The sequence below is a fragment of the Leptonychotes weddellii genome, chromosome X, assembly GCF_054177405.1.
Source record: "Leptonychotes weddellii isolate Sample4059 chromosome X, ASM5417740v2, whole genome shotgun sequence".
Classification (NCBI taxonomy): Eukaryota; Metazoa; Chordata; class Mammalia; order Carnivora; family Phocidae; genus Leptonychotes; species Leptonychotes weddellii.
This window is the reverse complement of record NC_138385.1, coordinates 4,558,959-4,583,264: the sequence shown is the minus strand read 5'-3', so window position 1 is coordinate 4,583,264 and position 24,306 is coordinate 4,558,959. Positions and strand designations below refer to the sequence as shown.

At 44.5% G+C, this 24,306-nt stretch overlaps 1 protein-coding gene across 5 annotated transcripts in view; it reads left to right on the top strand.

The window, feature by feature from the left end:
• AFF2 (ALF transcription elongation factor 2) overlaps positions 1–24,306 on the top strand; it is a 443,996-nt gene that overhangs the window by 314,750 nt on the left and 104,940 nt on the right. For all 5 annotated transcript variants that reach the window (XM_081808150.1, XM_081808148.1, XM_081808149.1 and 2 more), the window contains one exon: positions 23,702–23,798. In XM_081808150.1, coding sequence (XP_081664276.1) covers positions 23,702–23,798 — 97 coding nt within the window. The remainder of the gene's footprint in view (positions 1–23,701; positions 23,799–24,306) is intronic.

The window sequence follows — 24,306 nt, the reverse complement described above, 5'->3', positions numbered from 1 at the left end:
TGAAACTGCTGATTTAGCAGTTGAGAACTGGGAGTCTTGTTGATGATGTGGTTAATACAGACAACGGGCGTTGCCTCTGGGGAGTGGAGCCTTGCAATTTGAAGTGAAGCCCAGTGGTTTGACTTCCCCCCATATTCCATAAAAACAATAGTCTGAATGTATCTCTTTTTCACGAACATGTGTTCCAGTGTCCTAGAAACAGGTATAGATTCATGCAGATTAATTTGGCATAGTACAGCAAATTGCTGCTGTGAGATATATTTTAGAATTACTTCCTAGCTCAGGCTAATGGCTAGAATCAAATAAAACATAAAAATAGGTTTACATAGATTGTTTTATAAATCAGATAAAGCTTTGTTACCTACCACTGGAACTGGACGCATTTTTGCAAGCAACGTTAAGGGTTGTTCATGTAATACTTTCATTATTTCCAGCAAGAGTGAAACAAAATAGAAACAAGTCCATTGAATTTAGCCACCATTAACTACCATTAACTGCAATTTTTCCTGACAAGCCCTCTCTCATCTGATGATGAGTGAAACATTGGGGAAAGTCACCTGAAAAATTGCATAAATGCTAATGAAATATGCCCTTGTATTTTAAGGATGCCCAATTCAGACATTTAAAACAGCAATTTATAATGTGTTAGCAGCCAGAACTCCATCTTGTTTTAAATAAATTTATTTTTCTGCTTCTTGTGAGACTCTAACTCACTGTGGGAAGGCTCATGACATTTCACTGCAATAGGTGGGTCACAAATGGAATAACACAAAGTAACGTTATTAGGGAACCGAAGACAATGATATGGCAATAATGCGTTTTACAGTAAAATTTGATAGTTCTCTAAACATCAGTGAGTGTGTTTGTTTACTCTGAAGTGAAAGGACAAAGGCTTCCTAATGGAATCCGGAGAAACACCTGAATTAAAGGAATCTTTGCCAGATGAAATGAACAGCTTTCCCAGTCTGCAGTGAATTCAGAAAATACAGCACACACTTTGCAGTAGGAAGAACTATCCTAGGTGCTGTGATAACACATCATTATAAAGCTACCCCGGAATGCATGCAAGTCCTCTCGTGGCCGCACCGAATACAACAAGCTGCAAGTCGCATGGGTCTTGTCCTGTCCCAAACACTGATGGAAAGGGCACTTGATAAAAGGAGAAAGAAACAGCGGGGCACCTTCATTTGCATCACCAAACGCTAATGATGGAGGCGCTTTTATGGACACACTGTGTACACAGAATACGTTCAATTAAAAAGAAGCTATTTTACACTGGCCTTTACTCCACCAGGATTTTTTTAAAAAGAAGAAGATGACAAAACAAAGACCATTTATCTAGGTAACAATACATTACTTAAAAAAAAAAAAAATGAGCCCGAGTACAGAATATAGGGTAAGCAAGAAGCATGGGTCTCCCATGGTTTTTCTCTTTGCCACTTCTCTTCTCAACCAGTACGCATCTTAGACTTCATGAGGACATATGTTTATCAAAATAAGGTAAATGTGAATGACAACTAGGGAATGCAGGAACTCAGTAGCTGCGCCTACTAAGAACAGGACTCAGAACTTGTCATGAGTTTACAATCAAGCTGCATTAGCAGGGACCAAAAATGAATTGCTGTCTGATATTTCTGGCCTTGATAAAATGAGTTGGGGGTTTGAGTTCAATGCCTATGGACAGATGTTCCGCAGACAAAAAACGAGGCTCTTAATTGGCACTAATTAGCACCCTTGTTGGCAGGGAGGGATTGACAAGGTTAATTCTATGGTACCCTCCCCACCCCCCACCCCACCCCCGCCGATTCCCAGAGCAGTTCTTTCCAGGACAAGGGGAGGGCAATGTAGGTAAACTTCTGCTCTTAGCCTTCAAGGATTACTTGTGCCCCCAAACAAAGAGAGGCTTCACATTTCTAAGCTGTCAACTTAGTGAGATTCTTTGCCTAGGATATACATTGCCTTTTATTTTTAATTAAATAAAGTGTAATTAGTAGGAAATGATCAATACAGTAGAGTGACAGTCACTTTTTTGTTGGTCTGTTTGTCCCTGTTTAAAGAAGCAGGAGCGAAAAGGAAAAAAAAAAACAAAACACAAAAAACAGAAGAAGGTGTCTTAATGATGAGAAAAACAATCTCGGCACATTCTAGATGCTCACACTCATATAGAACATAGGCTATGTTTTGTACCAGCGCAGATCCCTGCAACAGGCTGTGCATACATCTTGTCACCACTCTGCTGCTCATCCCTCCCATCTGTAAAATGGGAAGAGCCAGCAGCCTTGTGAGAGGGCGCAAGTGTTGCCAGAATGAGGGAGGGCGGACAGCATGCATATGATGAAGGAGCCGGTGGCTGCATTCTAATAAATCTTAAGCAAAGCTATGTGGAAATATGCTTTAAGTTTCTGCAAATGCTCCTCATGCTATAATTGCAAGCTTGGGAATTATGCAAAGGTAGTTATTTTTGCATTTATTCAATTTAGTGCTAATAAGGAACTCAAAGAATGGATTAAAGCCATTTTTAGTAACACGACAGATTCTCTCATGCTGTAGCATGATGGTGTACATTTCTGAAGAGCTAGAGAGGGTAGTAAATCTAGATTAAACCCTTATTTTCTCCCAGGAAGACTAAGGGATTAGATCTCCCCAACGGAACAGACCTGAGAATTCCCATCGACAAGACCCACAGGTGTGCACAATCCTATGTGGGGTGGGGGCAGTCGGATATCAGGTTCCTTAGAAGCAGAGCCTGACCTCAGCATATCCTGAGAATGCACTTGAAGGAAGAGAAACCTTCTAAGGAAATGAAGAGAGCGGGACAGGACAGGGGAAGACAGCCAAGCAAGGTGGTGGTCTCGATTGGAGCCTACCTTTAGGCTGATCCCACAGGGAGTCCTCTTGCCCCTTCTCGGTCGGTCATCGGAGAGGGGCTTCCTATCCGAGAACAGGTGGGTCTGTTTCTGCCAAGGGCAGTTCTCTGGAGGGCTCTGGGGGAGGACCCACAGCAGCTGGAGGACCGGCATGCCAGCCTGGTGACAGGGATGCAGAAGGCCCTCCCAGGCTGGGCCTCAGGCTGGCAGAGCCAGGGAGCTTGCTACGAAAGCAGGGCCTTTCAGTTCCTGAGCAGCTTTCGGAAGAACAAGATGTTACCGAGCAGAATGAAGTCCGTCCCTAAATATCCTTCAGTGGTCAGTGCCAGCACAGAGAGAGGAGCTACACGGCATTTTCTTCAGCGTGAATAGTCTCATTTTAAGTACAAAGAGACAACACGCATGCTCATTTGGGTTCATATTTGTTTACATGCTATAGAAACACAGGAATCGTTAGGCTTGCAAATGAGCTCTTCTCTTTCATACCTGTCTGTCCTTCCATGGGCTTCCTGTGCTTTCTGTGGCACTGCCACTGAGTCCTTGTCTTAGAGTCCTCTCCCAGGATTGCCCACAGACATTGGTGAGGCCTTCCAGAACACCGGAGCATCTCAGCAAGAAGTCACTGCACATGCTATATAAATAGCCCTGTTCCAAAGACAGAGCTTCTCTGAGTTCCCAACCACACCCTGGAGTGTAGGGCCTACCCTCCTGCTGGCTTGCACAAACCCTGTGCCCCTCGAGGCGCGTTTCTTCTCCCCGAGTGTACAAGTAGGTGCCACCAGGACACTTTTCCCACTTTCTTGTCAGGAGCACCTGGTGGCCCTTCTGTGTCACACTCTCAGGTTCCACACACTGCCCTGATGTTCTGCAGTGCCGGCCAACCCCCAGCCGTGCCCCTCAAACAGCCTCCTCCAGATGTCCCAGGCCCTCATTCCCTCCTGACCACACCACTATGCCACAGATTTCAGGCAGCCTAGCCATGACTTTCAGAGACTGTGGCTCCTGTTGCCTTTGAAGGGATCTCACTCAGGAGCACTGCGTGGCAAGAGTTGTGCTTTTAGAAAGATCCCAGTGGCCCGGATGAGAGATGCTGAAGGCTTGAAATAAGGTGAGGATAGAGACAAGAGGACAGACTGGAAAGGTGGTCTGTGGTCCCGTCAAGAGAAGTGGATAACTGACAAGATGATGGGAAGGATAGGGTAGAGATCTTAAAGTAACTCAAAGCGATCTTGCTTGGAAATTGGGGTAGATGGTGACACTATGGAGGGACACAGGAAGAAAGCAGAAGGATGAAATGCTGGTTTACGCTACAGCATGGATGGACCTCGAAAATGTCCTGTGAAGTGAAAGAAGCCAGACACCGAAGGCCACATACCATATGATCCCATTTATATGCCATGTTCAGAGTAGGCCAATGCAGAGAGACAGAAAGCAGACTAGAGGTTGCCTAGGGCTGGGGGAGGGACAGGGATCAGGGAGTGACAGCTCAGTAGCACAGGGTTTATTTTTGGAGCCATGAAAATGCCCTGAAACTAAGTATTCTGAAGGTATGCAAAAGCATGGACTAGGGACACCTGGGTGGCTCTGTCAGTTAAGCATCTGCCTTTGGCTCAGGTCATGATCCCAGGGTGCTAGGGATCGAGTCCCATGTCGGGCTCCCCAGTGAACGGGGAGCCTGCTTCTTCTTCTTCTCCCTTTGCCATTCCCCCTGTTTGTGTGCTCGCTCTCTTTCTGACAAATAAATAAATAAAATAAAATCTTATAAAAAAAGAAAAAGAACAAGTGTGGACTAGACCCATTTTAAAATAATCTTATGCATATTTTACCACATTAATACATAGATAGATAGCTAGATAGATAATTGATAGAAAGATAGACCATAAAATGAATGGATGGATGGGTGGATGGATAGATGGATGCTTAAATAAAACAAACCAGGAGGGGGGACAGGCTAGAGATGATGAGTTCAGTTTTGTTTTCTTGGGCTTGAGGCATTTGTGGGATATATTGGTGGGCTGTCCATTGGAGAGCTGGATCTATGAGTCCAGAGCTCGTGAGAATGTTCTAGACTAAAGATATAGATGTGGGGATCAGGGCAGTGGATGATGCCACCCAGAAAGAGTGGAAAAGCAAGCAGATCAAGGGGAAGAGTGCCATTTGCAGGCAGGTGGATTAGGGGAAAACCATGTCTGGACCCTCTTTCTCTCTCAACTTCGTATGTTAGGAGACATAAGCCTCCAGCATCAGTTAATTATCTTGCATTCTGGCCTTTTCCTTTATGGCCTCTGACCCTTCTGCCTCTCTGGCCTCTGACCCTTCATGCTGTATGACTTGCTTTTTGTTTTGAGGTCTTCTGTCCAGCATGTGCCAAAAGGGTGACGTTTTAAGCTCTCTACGGGGACAAAAATCATGGTATAGCTATGTTTTATTCTAAAATGTCACATATTTAAAGAGTCGGAATCTGCCTTCCAATGGCATTGTCAGAAATCACTGGAAGAAAAATTCAGCTTTACCACTCAGAAGAGTAGAAGTGAAATCAATGAGGTTTACCAAAACAAAATGACAATAATCTCTCTTAAAAATAATCAGTATTTTAAGTAGGGTGAAGAGAGACACGGGGTTTGGCTGAGTTTAGCTAGGGAGATATTTTCACTCAAGAGGCTCGGATGACCCAAGTTTCAGTTATTTCCTACTTTAGAAAATCGGTCCCTGGGATGCTCCCCACCATCAACTTAGTTGATCTTTTCTCTTAGCAAACATGTTTCTGTCTCACCCCTAAATGTTCCTTTCCCCGGGTCATTAGATGGTGAGGCAAGTATATAAAAAGGCAGAGGTTGGGAGTGTGAATGCATTCCCTCCAAGCCACGTATTTGGGGGCTCTGGGAAGTGGGGTAAAGCCCTGTATTAGTTTCTTGGGGCTGCCACATGGGGAGGCTTAGGATGACAGAAACGTATTGTTTCCCAGTTCTGGTGACCTGAAATTCAAGGTCAAGGTGTTGGTAGGATTAGTTCCTTCTGAGGACTATGAGGGAAGGATCTGTTCCAAGCCTCTCTCCTTGGCTCGTGGATGGCTGTCTTCTCTCTGTGTCTTCACATTGTCTTCCCTCTATGTGTCTCTGTGTCTACATTCCCCCTTTTTATAAGGACACCAGTCGCACTGGATTAGGGCCCACCTTGTTGACCTCACTTTAATGTGATGACCTCTGTAAAGACCCTGTCTCCAAATCAGGTCACATTGTGAGGTAGTGGGGGTTAGGACTCCATATGAATTGGACTTCAACCCAGAAGAGCCTGGTTCCTGAATTCGCCTTTTCTGCTCGGCAGCGAGTCTGAAGACCTTGGTTAAACGTGTCCCCTCAGATGGCAGGAGTGATCAGTTGCTCAGTTCATCTGTCCCATCCCAGACAGTGGGAATTTGGGGGCGTGAAATCTTCACCGCCCCCCTTTGAGCCCCTTTCTTCTCCTCCCTCTCAGAATGCCATAGACGGAGAGAGCTGACTCAGGGGGCATCTGAAAGCAGACATTTCCAGGTAACATTGCTACTGCAGTTACCAAGTTAAGAGAAGCCTGTTCAACCACTACTTGGGCAATTGATAAAGTAATGGCGGAAAAAAAAAAAAAACCCACAACAGATTTTCTTTTTCCTGTGGAGACAGACTGTTTGTAGGAAGCAGCTCCCACGTTCTGTGGAAGCAGGGCTGCCTCGGTGGCTCCCGGCGTCCTGAACCGAGCCGAGCCTCGGACCGGCCTGCTTCCCCGCCGTCCTTCATTCTCGGGCTTGGCGGTGCCACTTGATGCCTGGAGAACCCGCTGGAGACCGAGAGACGGATCAGGCTGTTACCCCACATTCTCTCTCCACTAAATCACGGGGTTTGTTTTTTGTTTTTTGTTTTGTTTATTCCGAGGGAAGGTGGCTATTGTGAGGCTGTCAAACTGAGGCAAGCTGGCTGGGCTGAAGTGAAGGCGCCCATTAGCCACAGCAGCTCCCTCGGTTACGAGAGAGGTGGGCAATTCAAAATAGCAGAAGGCGAGAAGAAGGAGAGGGGGGAACCCCTCTTACTCGGCGGGCCGGAAACCAACAGGGCAGCCAAATAGTCTGCACTTGAACGTGGTCACCAGTTAGTGCGGCAGGTGTCCCTTGGTCGGGGTCGGGGGACGGCAGGTGGACCAGCGAGGTGTGCATCTAGTTCTTCATGCTGGTGACTGGAGCCTGAGGGTGGGGGCAGGGTGGGGACGTGCTTCACGGTGTCCCATCTGGGGTTGTGAAGGCTAGACGTAGACAACCGGAGGACGATTACAGGGAAATTCACCCTCTGCTCAAGGGAACCCCAACTTAAATTGGGTTTGTGATCTTATATTTGCATTACATGGGAGCTGCTCTCCAGCGTTGGGCCCTGATAGGTGCCCGCTCCCCGAATCCCACCTGTCAGGGTCTGGAAAATCGATTCCAGGCTTGGCTCCCACTCAAGGGCGGGGGAGGGGGGTACTGCTGCGCATCTAGGCAGCCGGCTGTCAGACGACCAAGAAGGAACTCCTTTCCTTGACCTGTAAAAGGATTGGCCAAGGGCCAACCCTGCCTCCTCATCGGGGCTTCTCCTTCCTTTAACTGCTAAACTGCGAGCCTCCTTCCATCAGTCCTGACGTCCCCTTACATCAGCTCATCCAAATTGTCAGCCCACATTAAACATGTGCCTGCCTGTGGGTGTTATGGGGGTTGCGGGGGGAGGAGAGAGGAGCCTCTGCATGGATGAATTCCTCTCTTTACTAGCCTCAGGTTTGGAAATTGTGAAGTCTAGGAGGGGTAGAGCATCTTTGCTGAAGGGTTCTTGGCTTGGTCTCCACCCCATCCAGAGGGTTGTCTCTTTAATGTAATGCTTTGTCGCTCCTGGAAAAGACAAAGCCCTTTTCCCTTGGTGCAGCTTCTGTTGGCTCTATCAATTGCAGTTTTAATGTAGGAAAAATGGAGGGCGAGAGGGATTACGTGGGGAAAAATAGCTCTTTTTCTCTCAGCATTTTTTTCTGAAGATGTGAGGAGGAATGCACGTGAGACCTTCTGCCAATCTCTGTCATGTAGGGCAGCCCATGGAGTGGTTAAGGACCCAGGCTTTGGCATCAGGCAGGTGTGGGTTGTCATCCCAGCTCACTCTCTCCCACTTGGCCAGCTGTGTGACTTTTTTAAATAACAGCTTTATTGAGATTCAGATACCATAAAATTCACCCTTTGAAAGTGAACAAGTCAGTGGTTTTTCGTAGTCACAGCATTGTGCACCCATCACTTCCCTCTCTAATTCTAGAACATTTTCATTACCCCTAAGAATCCCCGTGCCATTAGCAGTCACTCCCCCTTCCTCCTCACCCCAGCCCCCTGTGACTAGTAATCTCCTTTCTGCCTCTCTAGATTTGCCTGTTTGAGACATGTCATATAAATGCGATCATTTAATATGTGGCCTTTCGTGTCAGGCTTCTTTCCCTTAGCATCATGATTTCGGTGTGCATCCACATTGTAGCATGGACCAGCCCTTCACTCCTTTTTTACGGCCGAATAATATTCCAGCATGGATTGACCTCATCATGTCTAGCCATTCATTTCATGAGCATTTGGGTGGTTTCCACTTTATGTCTATTTCCTGATGGCTGACAATACCAAGCATCTTTTCATCTACTTCCTGGCCACTTGTGGATCTTCCTTGGAGAAGTGTCCATTCAGATCCCTTGCCCGTTCTTTAATTGGGCTCCCTATCATGTTCTTGTTGGGGTTTCCAGGCTGCTTTACCTACTGTGGGTACTAGACTCTCATCAGGTATCTGACTTGCAAGTATTTCCTCTCATCCTCTGGACACTCTTCTTAACTTTTCCGAGCCTGAGTTTCCTTGCCTAAAAACAGAAAAAAAAAATACAAGTACAACCTTCTTGATTTCTTGGAAAGAGTCAATGAAGTGGCCCATTGGTGCCCTTAGTGAAGTGAATGTCTGGCATACATTAAGCTTCCCTGAGTAAGCGTTGGCTGACTTAGATTTATTGTGAGATAGGGGCAAGGTGTGAGCCCTCAAGTCTTAATTATACATCTGACAGGTATTACACGAAAGGTTTGAAGTGCTTTGATTTGGCTAACATGTTATTCCTAGAGGGACTGGAGCAGTTTTTTTGCAGGGGGGACTGATTACATTTTTATTTGGAATATATTTTATAGTTCTAGAAATGAGATGATAACTACTGGCCAGTATGGGTATCTGCCACTCTCCATATATCTATATTTATAGCTCTCTCTGTTTCTTTATCTAGACAGCTAGTTACCCATCTATCACGAATGCGAGTCTATGAATAAGAGGATAGAAATAGCCTAGTGCTGGGGCAGGTATTCAGAATTGGCACTTTCTTGGGCGCCTGGGTGGCTCAGTTGGTTAAGCGACTGCCTTCGGCTCAGGTCATGATCCTGGAGTCCCAGGATCGGGTCCCGCATCGGGATCCCTGCTGAGCAGGGAGTCTGCTTCTCCCTCTGACCCTCCCCCCTCTCGTGCTCTCTATCTCATTCTCTCTCTCAAATAAATAAATAAAATCTTTAAAAAAGAAATTAAAAAAAAAAAAAGAATTGGCACTTTCTTACCTAAAGCCAAATCATGAAAGAATATATTTTCAATTTTCTATGATGTTTACCTACTGTATGTAAAACATACTTTACTGGCTCTCTGTGGTTCTTAAACTCTTTTCTTCCACCAGAGGTGGGTGATTTCCTCTGTGGTGATTCTTTTTTTTTTTTTTTTTTTAAGATATATTTGTCTTAGAATGGGTAAGGGGCAGAGGGAGAGGGAGAGAATCCTCAGCAGACTCCCTGCTGAGTAGGGAACACAATATGGGGCTTGATCTCAGGACCCTGAGATGGAGCCCAACACGGGGCTCGATCTCAGGACCCTGAGATCATGACCTGAGCCGAAATCAAGAGTCGGACACTTAACTGACTGAGCCACCCAGGCACCCCACTGCGGTGATTCCTTTAATGCTGCTTCTGAATGCATTGTTGTAAGAACTGATCTCCCATTCATACTAATATCAGTAATAACAGAGATAGTAGCATTTATTAAGCACTCACCATCATACTCTTTTCACATGTTATTTAAGTGACCCTCCACAACAACCAAGCAAAGTAGGTATCAGCAGCCTCCTTCTAGAGGTAGACAACAAAGGCCCAGAGAGGTCAATCAGTTGGCCTAGATTTGCACAGCTAGTAAACGCAAGAGCCCAGACTGGACCTCTAGTCCATCCAGCTTCCAAGTCTTTGCTCTTTCCTTTATGTCGTGTCACCTCTTAGGAGATTGGATTTACCAGAACCCTGAATCTTTAGGCGCCCGGGTTGCTTCTGTGTTTGAGAATTAGAAAGCCCACCCTGGTGATGGGTATTAAAGAGGGCACGTTCTGCACGGAGCACTGGGTGTTATGCACAAACAATGAGTCATGGAACACTACACCAAAAACTAATGATGTAATGTATGGTGATTAACATAACAATAAAAAAATTAAAAAAAAAAAAAGAAAGCCCATCCCTTCTGACGCATGGAGGATTGGTATAGTACATAAAAACTGAGATCGGGATGCCACTCACTTGTCAGCACTGGGCCCTAGCCTGTTTTGAGAATCCTCACCTTTCAGAAATCCAGCTCTGTTTTTGGAGTCAAGGCCAGTGCTCGGATGAGGGCCTTCACCTGTATTCAGCAGGGTCACAGGGTTAGGAAACACAGTGTGTCGGTGAGCCGCAGTGAATTCATTTGCCCCGAGCTGAAGTTTGGAGAGAGATGGCCAAAATGACTCAACATGGCTGGCTTTCCACATCAGTGTGATTGTGCCATGTGCTGTAATTTATAGTGTAAACAAGTTTTCTGCAAAAGCTAAATATATCATGCAACTCATTTAACATGCACAGAAGGAGCCGTTAAATTATTTCAGTCCCATTACTCAAAATGTTCAGAAAATTCCTCTGTATTAGAGCCAGTGCGGGATTGGCTCTGCAGCCAAGTGCATCAACATAAATGTTGAATTCCTGAGGGAAATGCATGTTACTTAGGGAAAATATATGCCCAGACATTGTGGAGCCCCTTCTGAAACAATTCTCATTTTGTTCAAACAATAGGATCAAATTTTCAGTCCTGTTACCCAGCATCTCTGCATTTGTAAGGCTTGCAGGCAGATGTGAATGTCAATAAACTGCTGATGTATTTATGAAGGATTAATACTTTATGAAATGTGGAAGTGGAAACTGAGGTTTTTCATGTCCCTTTCTAATTTTGTCTTTACCTACGTGGAAAGAATCCCTTGTGGAAACCATATGTGGTGCCTCAAAACTGCTTAAATTGGAGTAATTATCGGAACAAATGGCGTCATTGGATGATATTAGTCTGTTTGTGTTCCTTCTGTCTACCCAGTGAATCGACATTAATACAGACTTTTAGAAACACTTGAAACATAGTCATCTGTGATTCCATTTTTACTTTAAGATACATGTTTAAAAATTGATCTAACCTTCCTCCCTACTTAAAACATACCTCTAGATCGATACTTCTTCCTTTATATATTCCTTATCCAGAAAGGATATACCCCTTCTCTACCTAGGTTTTAAAGGGCCTGGGTCAGGAATGGGGATAAAATGTTATCAGGCATATTTTTGGCATTGATTAAGATGATCATATGGTTTTATCATTTTATTTGTTGATGACACGATGTAGCATACTAATAGATTTCTCAAAGCAAGCTGCTAATGCACTCCTAGAATCTGGTAGATTAATATTTTAAGATAGATATGTGGTCCAGTTGCATTTTATGTAGATTTAAATATTCCAGATTTGAAAATGTTGATATGACAATATTAATAAAGACTCTGTACTCAAAAAATTATTCTACTTCCGGTGTGCAAAAGCTATCCACGGCAAAGGTACAGTTCCTTCCTGTAACTTTTGCTTTAACACGAGGACACATTTCTCTAATTTTTCTTGTTTTCAAATAAAATGACATCTGACATGTTTAGGATAATCTAGGCTGAACTGTCTTGAGCCAGTAACCACAATAGATGATAAAAATTGGTTGATTTCTATGTGCTAGGGACTTGACGTGGGTTCTTTCATTTAATGATTATAGAATCCTAGAAGGTGGTGCTATTATGATCCCTCTTTCACCCAGGCACCCAGAAGTTCAAGGGATTTGGTCCAAGATGACACAGCTACAGCTGGGGAGGGTTTGAACCCGGGCCTGTCTGCAGAGAAGGTTCAGTCCCTACACTGAGCCTATCACTGTGCTCAGGAATCCTATGCAAGTCAGTGGGCTTTACCGAGAGGGAAGATGCTGGTCTCCCAGGACTCTGAATATTGGCTAGTTCCTGCAGATGTGTTTCCTTGGACTTGAGTTATGGCTAGTTTAGCTCACATTCATCACTCTGAGCAGAGAAACAAGTCCATTAGCTGTTGTTATGCTTATGGTAATGATACCGCGAGCTTTTGTTAGAACTTAAGTGTGGGCAGCACGTTTGACATGAAACATCAGTAAATGAGAACGTTCAGCCTGGCACCAGAATCTGAAAAGCAGCTCCCGTGAGGAGTCTTTCTCGACTGACTGGGATGTCTGGTGGCAGGAGGGAAACAGCCCTCCCACGGCACCACGACCGTGCAGGTAACCACATAGGCCATGCAGGCCAAGGCTTGAACCACAGCTCATCGGAATCTTGGTAGAATACCCAGTGATCCTCCCAGAAGAGGAGAGGACAAGAAGATCTTGAGATGTGCTTCAAGGCCATCTGCCACTTGCCCCCTCTGTCTTCGGGGAGGCTGTCATGAGACCATTTCCCATCGCCTCCCAGGTTCTGATAAGGCAGAGAACGTTCTGTCCCACCCCCTGCAGAATAGACCCGCGGCCTACGCAATCCCTTCATTGAAACCTGGAATGGGCGCCTCAATAACAGAATATCCCACAACTTCCTCTGCCTTCATAGGGCACCTTCTGTTTTGCTGTCGTCTTTTCTGGATCAGGGGAGGTGGCACCATTGGCAAGCCTTCCTTTCTTTCATTATGTGGGTACTAGACTGTCCAAATTCGACAAGTAAATCACTGTATCTTCACCAATTCAATCACTCAGGCTCTAAGTTCAGTAACTTGCCCAAGTCCACAGTCCACACTCGGTAAACCGTTTTAAAGCTTCTACCGTAAGCAAAAGTGTGTGTAGGGGGGTTCCTTTTGATGCGACAGAAAGCGCTGAGCGTAGAAATCAGGTGGGGTTTTCCTGAAAAATGGAGCAACATTGCCCGTCGATATTTTAGTTGGGCCTAAATTGTCAGGTGTGACCGTTTTGCTGAAACAATCTGAAGTAACACATGAATTCTTTATGCAGCAGCGTAAAGGAAATCCTATCTGCTGTGTCAATTCAGGTAAACAGACCTTCTGGACAGCATTTCTCATGAAATGGGTTTGAGGAAGAGTTTCAAGCACCCCGAGCTAAAGTGCTGTGCTACCAGCAGCTGAGAATTCGTGGTGTCTCAGATCCAAGAATTGGTCCTTGTCCCCACTGAATTTAATTGTAGTGCACTTAACAGCAACTTAATATTTCAGTTGTTTTGAAGAGTTTCCATAGATAGAAATTAATGGACCAGCTCAACAAAGGAGTTCTTTACTTAATCCGTTAACAATTAAGAGCTGATATACAGGGATAAGTCATGGAGTAACCTCTGCGATTGGGGGGTACCTTGGAGGTAACCATAGGGGTTTCTTCTCTCTAATCAGCTCTGGTTACTCTAAGAAGCTGAAGGAAGGCTGAAAGGGCCAACCCCAGAAGGAAGGCTTCATGGCAAGAAGTCAGCGTTTCCTCATCAATTAGGAACGGAGCTCACCAGGTGTGTGTCCAGAAAGACAGGTTGAGTGCTAGAGAGAGACACTCCTTCTACCCAGGAGCCGAGGTCCCAGTGCAGTGTCAGAGCCTGGGGAGATCGAAGGGACAGCCACCAATATAGAGAGGTGGCCTAGTGTGACGGTGTGTGTGCCTGCTTGGGAGTTTGGTGGAATTCGTGATATTCATTCAGTGGCCTCAGAGTGGCCAAAGAGCCTTGGGATGTCACCATCATCAGCGTCCCAATTCAGTTGATTCTCATTCTGACCTGTCTCTAGAATCTGGTCCCTTCTCTTCTCCATCCTCACTGTCTGTGCCCTGGCCCAGGCCACCACCCTCTGCCACCTGGGCCACTCCACTGGTGGTCTAACCGGTTCCCTTGCTACCTCCTTCTTCCAGTCAGTTTATAGTCTCTGCTCTCAGAGATCTTTACTTCTGACCTTCCATGCTCACCCCACCCCCACCCCCACCTAAAAACTTTGGTTGTCCCACTCCCCATTCTTTGGAAAAAGTCTCACCCGAACCTACCTCCTTAGACCTGCCCCCCCCCCCGTTTTCAATAGCACCTACACGTAGTATACTCCAGCCAAACCAAGTGGCCCACTCTTCTGGAAACCTCAAGTCTTTTGGTACCTCTGTGCTCCTTAGGCTGCCCTTTCCTTTCTTACTCCCCTGGCAGTTCATTCTGTCTTCAAGGCATTGCTCAAAGACCACTGCTTCCTTGTAGCTTCACCAGCCTCTCTGTGTAGCATTGAATGAGCACATTGTCATTGTTTGTTTATGAAGCCTTTGTCCTTGCTAAAGGGCAAGCTGATTAGGGGGAGGTATTGTGTCCTACTCTTGGTTCCTTCCCCATGACTATGTTTCAAGCATAGTCATGGCAAGTAATAATGACAGTAGCAGTCATTATTGACTGCTTGCCAACCATTTTACGTACATAATCACATGCAATCCTCATAAGAATCCTCTGAACTAGGTACTGTTTTGGGCTCCATTTTACAGATTAGAACACTGAAGCTCTAAGTTCAGTAACTTGCCCAAGTCCACACTCGGTAAGTTTTAGAGCTGGAGTTCAGATTAGCACAGACCAACTCTACAGCCTGTGCCCTTAAGGGCTGCAGCTGTGTCTCACCCACAGCTATCGGGCCCAGTAGATGGTCTTGGGTGAATCCCTATTAATCTACTTGGATGACTCTCTATTACCCAGTATGACTCAAAGTTCGTTCAAGGTGACTTGTATGGTCCTACTGAAGAGTGCAATTTCAAATATCAAGATCCACGCCTGAGATATTTTTTAGGGCAAAAGATTCTCTTTTCTCCTTTGGAATTATCTCAGCATTTGATTTCAGGTCCAGGTGGGTTCACTGGGCTATGGTCTTCTCTGGGGAAATCCACTCTTAGATGTTTTTACACACACACCCCTGAAAAATGATACAGTAGTGTTATGCTGTGTGTAACATGATTGAAAGCCATCTGAATTCTATTAGGCAGTTTGTCATTTGCATGATAACTTGAGTTCCCGCATTGGGAGAAAATTATATAACCCAGAGAAATATACCAAGAAAATGAAAATCAAATTCAAAGTAATGACCATAGAGCAGAAAATTGGTATGGTGCTGAATTTATGTGATCAATTCTAAGGAAGTCCAAGGTTGAAGAGGTGCACTTGGATACAAGTCAATAGTCATATATATCAAGGCTCATGCTATTAGCTTTGGCTTATGTGTGCAGTATAGATATAAATCCATACGTACCCCATGTACATCTAAAAAAAGGATATTTATTCTTTTCTTTTTTCCTACTATTACCTTTTATGTACTCAGCACTCTGCCCAAACTGACTGGTCAGCATTTCCTGATCTCCGAGAGACATATTATTTCATTCCCATTGCACAGGGGAGTAAACTGAGGTTCGGAGAGGTTACATAACCAAAATTTAGGTTCTCCAACTAAATTCTATGCAATATCCATGGAGCCAGAATTACTCCCAAAAATAAGACTCGAGTAGCTGAGTTGTCTTCGCACTGTGTTCCTCTAATCCCTGGGGCACTCCAGACGTTCCCCCCCCCCCCCACAATCCTGGCTGTGACGGAAACAGCACTACCTTAATCTCTTTTTCATTTGGAGTTCCTTGTAAGATTTCACTGGGCAGGGGAAGGATTCTTGAAGAGAGTTTGAAAACCACTGGCTTAAAGCAAGGGGTCCGCAAACTTTTGTATGTAAAGGCTCAGGCAGTAAATATTCCAGGTGTTTTGGGCGGTGTGTTCTCTGTTACAACTACCGAACGCAGCCATCATAACAGCTCAAAAGCATAGCCAATATGCAAATGAATGGGCATGGCCATGTTTCAGTGCAGCTCTATATGGATAATGAAATTTAAGTTCCATATAATTTTCATATGTCATGAGATATCATTCTTCTCTTGATTTTGTTTTTCTCAGCTGTTTAAAAAGGTAAACACCATTCTTAACTCAAGGGCAGTTTGAGAACCGGGGGAGGGCTGGATTGGATCGAGGGCCTCAGTTTGCCAACCCCTAGACTATATCGTTCCTAAAGGAACTCCCAGTTCTCTTGCTAAGGAACCAGAATAACTTTACGGGGTGCTCATTTAGGAAACCCTTACAGGCCATCAGTTACAGAAGACACTCCTCTGATCTGCATGCCATGGCAGGGTGCATGATCTAATTTAGACCCGAGCTCTGGGCCCACTGGGTGGCACTGGGCTACAGGGCCCCACCTGACAGGTCTTGGGAGATTTATCCCTCTGCAATATAGTCGAGATCTTCAAACTGTTTTTCACCGCCATGGCCCCCAGACTGGGATTTTCCAGGATTCCCAGTGGGCTGGTCATGGAAGCAGACTTTTAAGTTAAAACCTTGAGAAAATGAAATGCAGTTTCTCCCAAGAAAAAAAGCCTGAGCACCCTTACCTCAGGGAAACAGAATGAGTGCTTTGGAAAAATATCATTACCTCTTCCTCATTGCCTGCCTTGCTTACCAACAAATGATTCAATGCTACAGAGACTACATCGCACTAGGTAGGAAAATATATAATTCCCTGAGTAATTCTAAACCAGTCATGTTTCATTCCTCCCAGCTTACTTTATGAAGAGGAAGTGCCCTTTAAAGAGGCAGTAGGGCTAAGTTATTTTCTAGAAGAGGGCCCACAGTAAGATGGTTCCTAATTTTTGTTTAGAGCCCAAAACCTGAGCGAATCAGCACCCCTTCTGCTTTTTCCTTTTCAGAATCACCTAAGCACCCCCAACCCTGCCACCGCACAATGTAGACAGCAGCACTTGGCTCCCAGTGTGGACTATAGAGAACAAGACTCAAGCTACTACATGGAAGCTCCAAGAAAGCATAGGGCAATTCCTAACTGGCAGAACTGTCTAACAGTTAAAGCTCCTAAACAATAGAAGGGCATGGCCTGCTACCCATCAGACAATGGCTTCTGGCCATGTGTTGGGATATTGTAGATATCTCCCCTGGGTGACAAGGTGAAATAGATAACCCTTCTAGGCACTTCCAACTGTAGTAGCCATGGTCTGTTGGGGTGTCGGTCACCAGCATTGCAGCTCTTTCCATGGATACTTGAAAGCTGGACTCCAGCCCGTATCAGGTGGTGCGCCTGACAAAATGTCTGTCCAGAGGGGCACCATTTTGTAATCACAAAAAGGCACAGTGTAGGTTTGCAACATACACATTCAGGGCTCTGAAGGTTGCTTCTGAACAAGGATTCTGGATCAACTAACGGCCTCTGAAGCCATGCCTTTTATACAAAGTTTAGAGCCGGATGTGTATTAGAAACGCCTCCTGAGAGTGGCATACCCAAAGACAGGGTGCTCAAGGTGAGCACAGCTTCCAGTGCAGGCCATCTTTGGCTCATTTCTCTGGATCTGCAGGTCACTCCACAGATAGGAGGAGCAGCGTGTCAGGGCCACTCATTTCTTTTTAAACTCTCACTTGGAACTGTCTGTGTGTTTCGTCTTATGATAGGCTTGCAAATCTCCAGGGGATCTTAAGCAATCTGGGAGGTCTTCTCTGGGGAAATCCACTCAGGAAACCTGGAACAGCCATGATGAGTTTAGAACATTCTTGAAGAGTAAACAAGCGCTGAAACTTTCCAAACTCCTTAAGGATCTCTGAACCATGCCTCATCGGGCATCCAGTGACGCTTTGCTATTTGATACCTCTGCCAGTCTTTGGGTCACCAGCAGAGTCTTTTGTGTTATTGTCCCAATCTGTAAAGCACTGTTTCTCAGGTAGTAATAATGACAGCAATAACAATAATGACTGGGATGTCAACAGTAGCTACTTATATTGACTCCTAGGCAATCTGTACAAACTTGCTTTTTCTGATCCTCCCCAAACTCTCCAAAGTAATGTATTATTTTTGCTCATTTTAACATGTGAGAAAATTGAGGTTCAAAGAGTTGGACTAACTAGTTCAAGAGAGCAAACCCAACTAAAGGCTCCATTTCCGTAGAACCTTCTGTAATAATGTTCCAAGCCTTCTGTTTTGTCCTCTTCAGAATCACCTAAGCATTCCACTATGTGAAGTGACAGGGCTTATAGAGAGCGATCTTACGATTTTATGGTTATAACTTGCATAGGGCCTGTCACAGCATCGTGTCCTGGGTTGTCCCAGTGCAAAGAGTCCTCTGAAGTCACCAGGTTCAGCTCGGGATCCAGAGAGTCAGGAACGGAGACGACCCTGGGCTCAGCATTCCTTTCCTTCCCCAGGGCCCCCACGGTCTTCTCTGCTCATTCTCTCTCATCTGCCCCAAATTTCGTTGTTTGAGCTTCTATAGGATCATCTCTTCAGGGCAAGGACTTGGTTTTGTTGACACAGTTTTCGGGACCATTTTACTTCTTAATAATATAGAAATTAACATTTCCTTAGTGATTCGGGGTCTTTTCTGGTTCCATACAAAATTTAGGATTGTTTGTTCCAGCACTTTGAAAAATGCCATTGGTATTTTGATTGGGATGGCGTTGAAAGTATAGTTTGCTCTGGGCAGCATAGACTTTTAACAATGTTTATTCTTCTGATCCATGAGCACAGAATGTTTTTCCATCTTTTCGTGTCTTCTTCAATTTCCTTCATGAGTGTTCTGTAGTTTCTAGAGTATAGATCCTTTACCTCTTTGGTTAGGTTTATTCCAAGGTATCTTAAGGTTTTTGGTGCTACTGTAAATGGAATCAATTCCCTAATTTCTCTTTCTACAGTTACACTGTAAGTGTATAAGAAAGCAACTGATTTCTGTGCATTGATTTTGTATCCTGCCACATTACTGAATTGCTGTATGAGTTCTAGTAATTTGGGGGTGGAGTCTTTTGGGTTTTCCACATAAAGTATCATGTCATCTGTGAAGAGAGAGAGTTTGACTTCTTCTTTGCCAATTTGAATACCTTTCATTTCTTTCTGTTGTCTGATTGCTGTTGCTAGGATTTCCAGTACTGTGTTGAACAATAGTGGCGAGAGTGGGCATCCTTGTCGTGTTCCTGATCTTAAGGGAAAGGCTCTCAGCTTTTCCCCACTGAGAATGTTATTCGCTGTGGGCTTCTCATAGGTGGTTTTTATGAAATTGAGGAATGTTCCCTCTATCCCTACACTCTGAAAAGTTTTAATCAGGAAAGGATGCTGTATTTTGTCAAATGCTTTTTCTGCAGCAATTGAGAGGACCACGTGGTTCTTGTCTCTTCTCTTGTTTATGTGTTCTATCACATTGATTGATGCCAAGATGCCCTTCAACAGACAAATGGGTAAAGAAGATGTGGTCCATATATACAATGGAATATTACTCAGCCATCAGAAAGGATGAATACCCAACATTTGCATCAACATGGATGGGACTGGAGGAGATGATGCTAAGTGAAATAAGTCAAGCAGAGAAAGACAATTATCATATGGTTTCACTTATTTGTGGAACATAAGGAATAGCATGGAGGACATTAGGAGAAGGAAGGGAAAAATGAAGGGGGGCGGAAATCGGGGGGTTGGAAATCAGAGGGGGAGATGAACCATGAGAGACTATGGACTCCGGGAAACAAATTGAGGGTTTCAGAGGGGACAGGGGTGGGGGGATGGGTTAGCCCGGTGATGGGTATTAAGGTGGGCACATTCTGCATGGAGCACTGGGTGTTATATGTGAACAATGAATCATGGATCACTACATCAAAACCTAATGATGTACTGTATGGTGACTAACATAACATAATAAAAAGAAAAAAAATAAACTTGCGATCATGTGGGATACTACAGGTCTTAAAATAATAATGCTTACCTCATAGGGATGTAGCAAAGATTAAATGAGCGAAAAACATAAAAAATATATAAATCAGTGCCTGCCTAATAAAGAGTAAATGTGGCACTTTTGTGATGACAAAATATATCGTATGTGTAAACTTATGTTCTCTTAAGGAAAGTTAGTACATTTCTATGTGAAAGAAGGAAGTGATTTTAAAGAGGTAAATAAATATTGGAGACAAAAAAAATAATATAGAAATTATAAGTCATGGTAAAAATAAAAACCAGAGCGTTTTCACGCAAAGACGGGCACCGTGAACTACCAGATCCTGAACAAATATCTAAAGTCACTAAGGAGGCCTACTTTGTTCTGTTTTCATCTAACTGAAAAGCAGAAGAACAATTGTCATTTTTTAAGATTATACACACAGGCATACATGTGAGCATGATTCTCTCACATTGTGGGATACCCAGTGTGTGATGAATTTGTCTATGGAGTTGTGACCTCGTGAAAAGAACTTACCATTTTTCTGCTGAGACTACTTTTACCGCAGTGGGTGTGAACGGTGCTGCTATAATAATTAAATCCAAAATCTTTCATAATCCTCCTCTTTCCCTAGAGTAATGTTCAGTATTAGCTATGGAGGGAAATGCAAACAAGTACATGTATATTCAAGAATAAAGCTTAATAGGTCAGTGAAGGAGCAGAATGAAACACCTCCAGAGATAACGAAGGGTGGTTTGCCTTCCTATTTACTTCTCGACTTGTGTTTACCAGGACTTGAATATATGCATCAGGTTGGCCTTTATTAATAACCAAATCCATACCAAGCTTGTAGCACAGGGTGGGGGGGCAGTGTTTAATGTCAGTCACTATGGAAATTGGTTGCCTATTTCCAAAATTGTACATTGGAAGACCTTTCATTTCCGTGTTAGAATCACATAGAGTTGGTTGAAGAGTAAAATAACTGTTGAGTTTGAGTCTATGAATTCTGGCCCTGGATGTGCCAGTTCTCCCTGAAGAAGAGTAGCCTGAAGTCCACAAGCCCATTTCTGGGTTCAGCTTTGAGACTTTGTGAGACATTGCCTCAGTCACCATGGGGCACCGTGAAGCTTACCTTCAGATTGTTCAGCAAATGAAGATGAGAACAAAGTCTCACGAAGACTTTGCTTGTGATTACTTGCTAGGGCTGTTAATGGTGTACATTGTTTCTAACTGTGATGACATATTTCCAAACCTACAATATCCTGCATTCATTTTGTGCTTTCATAAAGCATTTCACCTGCTTTAGTTGATATTATGTTCACCACCACCACCACCCCGTGAGAGTTTAATTATTATCCCATTTAACAGAGGAGGGACACAGATGAGGTTCAGAGATAGTAAATGACTTTCCCAAGATATCAGAGTTTGTGATTAGCCAGCAATTGAATCCAAATATCTTGACTCCATGTCAATATGTTTTGTGGGTTTTTTGTTGTTGCTGTTGATTTTACTTAATATGCCATCCTTTTATAAATTACACCTTCTAGGAAGACATTATATACTCTCGAGTTCTGGCTGGAGATGATCTGAGTTCCATGTTTGCCTCCATGATTTCCTAGCTGTGTGATCATGAGTAAGTTCCTTGCCTCTCTAAGCCTCAGTGTTTCAGTCAGGAAGATGGGGCTAATGATAACCCCTCCTTCATAGGGTCCAAATTACAAACTTCTGATCAAATACTTAGCACTTTCCATGACACATAAATGGATCTTCTGAATGGAAGGAATTGTTGATAATTTTTTTGCCCAACACTTCTATGGAAATTAACACATACACATTGACTACCTGTATTGAGATACACACACACACACACACACACACACACACACAAGGAAAATGAAACCCTCTATGCCCAGCATGGATAGTTTAAAAATATTTGAGTTCTGTAGCTTATGAGAATGATACAGTCTTCATTTGCCACAATGTGTTGTGAAGAATTATTTGTTCACAGTCATCGGCCTCCAACTGCAAAAGAAATGGGAAGATACATTTTGTCTTATACTCAGAAATCTTCAAAACATCCATTCGTCTCATGAAGGATAGTCATAAATCCTGCAAGTTTAGTTTATCTGAAACCAACTCTAACAGCTGTCCTTCCCACCAATCATTCTTCGTATCAGTCTTTGGTTTTCAGACCTCAGGGAACATATCCCGGTCTTATGTTGCTGAGCATGAAAGTGGGGGAGCTGTGCCTTCTTCGGAGACTTAAGAGTGGATACCCACGCTGACCTGAATCTCTTTCTAACATTTGGACATAACCTCTAAAACAATGTATTCCCTTGTTTATCAAATTAGAAGTTGCCTTCTGCCTTCCAACCTCCCTTCTAGAAAAAACACCCAGGTGGAAATCAGGAGATGGGAGTTTTAGGACTGGCTCTAGCTAGCTGTGTGATCTGGAGCAAAGCACTTGGCTTCTCTGAACCTTTCTTTCCTTGTCTGCAAAACAAGGGTAGCGGACTGTATCATTTCTGGGAAGACAAGTGAATAAATTGCAACCGCAGCCCACGCAGGAATGAGGGACTGGTGTGGGGACACTCGGTGGAAAAGGCAATGCCGTGATCCAGCTGGAGCTGGGGGTGGGGCAGAAGGAAAAGGTGTTCTTTTAGAGGTGGGGGTTCTTTTCTCGAAAGCTTTTGTGGAGGAGGTGGGATCTGGCTGAGCTATGGAGGCAAAATAGGATTTTCAGAGTTGAAGAAGGAAAGTCTAGCGTGGGAGCTGAGCCTGATTTGTTGGAGTCTGGAAGCAAGAAAGAGCAAAGCATGCTCAGGAAAAGATCATCCGTCCAGGGAGGCTGGGACCACCCCCATTTGAAGGCTGGGAACGAGGTCTAAAGTTGTATTTAATACATAGAAATATTCACACCAATATGAAGGCCTTTTGAAGGCTGTGTGTACCTGGAATTTTAAGATAATAAGTCACTCTTCCTGCTGTGGCTCGAGTTTGGGCATAGAGCGGGCGGCGCCGTAGAAACAAGAGGCTCCGTGTGCCCCATAAACAATTTTGAAAGTGCTAGTTCATCGCCAAATTTCAGACCACTCGTATTTTTCAGGTACCTTGCCTTAGGAGAGAAAGATTTCTCATCCACATCAGGGGCTTACATCTCTAGGATCAAATTTTACAAGAAGCGATCAGTCATATATCAAAAGGTTAATGACTAGCCATTTCTCGCCCAGCTATTTTGTGGCCACAGAGCCCTCTGCACCGTGGCGGTGGAAGGTCACTGGGCCCTTTGCCTCTGTGGTCCAGACAGCCCCAGCAGGCTATGACAACAGCCTCTAGAGCTTGGGGCTGTTACCCTGCCCCAATTCTTTCATGGGAGACTCAGAGCATCTTTTCCTGTAGAGATCCAGTGTCACATTCCACTCCACAGTGATTGATCCGTACATTTATTACACTTTCAGTAGTAAAAATATATAGACTCCAGTCATCTCTGGAGATGCTGAAATAGTCCTTTTTTTCCCTTGATTTAGGGGAAGGTAGAGAGGGAAGATGTGTGTGGAGTATGACATAAATATAAGAGCTCAAATATCTAATTAGCTGAAAGAATCTTGGTTCCCTCTGCACCTTTGACAGAATTGCAGCTGTCAGATTGTAGCTCCAATATTTTATCCTCATTGCAAGATGTATCTGAGGATGATCTAGAAAAGACGCTTTCTAACACGAACATCACCGTGCTTTTTTTGTAGGATGCTTGAGGACGACCTGAAGCTGAGCAGTGATGAAGATGACCTTGAGCCTGTGAAGACCTTGGCCACTCACTGCACCGCCACTGAGCTCTACCAGGTAGGAAGAGCTTCACGCTTGGTTTGGGACCTAAGGGGAGGGAGCATAAAAGACTGGAAGGGTTTTGCCATCCGCAAGCCTACCCTCCGCTTCATCTCTGGGCTGCAGAGAGAGGGAAAGAAGCAAAGCTAGGCACGGTGTTCCGGAACAGGAGTAATCAGCTCAGTTTCATTCAAGCTACAGTGATGAGAGGCTGAGCTCTTGAAAGCTGCTTTCACCCCCTCCCTCCGCTCCCTTGTCAAACACACGTACAGGTCGTCAGTAAGCGAGAGACTGTCGTTCCCTCCCTTGGACTAAGCGTTGTCTCGGGTGAGGTGTGACTTTCCTTTAGTGACTCCGAGGCGAGGCTTACCGCCCACGCTCATTAATTAGGGCATAAATGGGAGTGCTGCAGTGCACCACCTGAGAGCACGTGCTGAGAACTGGCACCCAGCATCCTGCGGCGTGCGCGGACCTGCAGGCACAAGGCGTTTGGCAAAAACTTGCTGCTGCCCCGTCCTCTTCCACT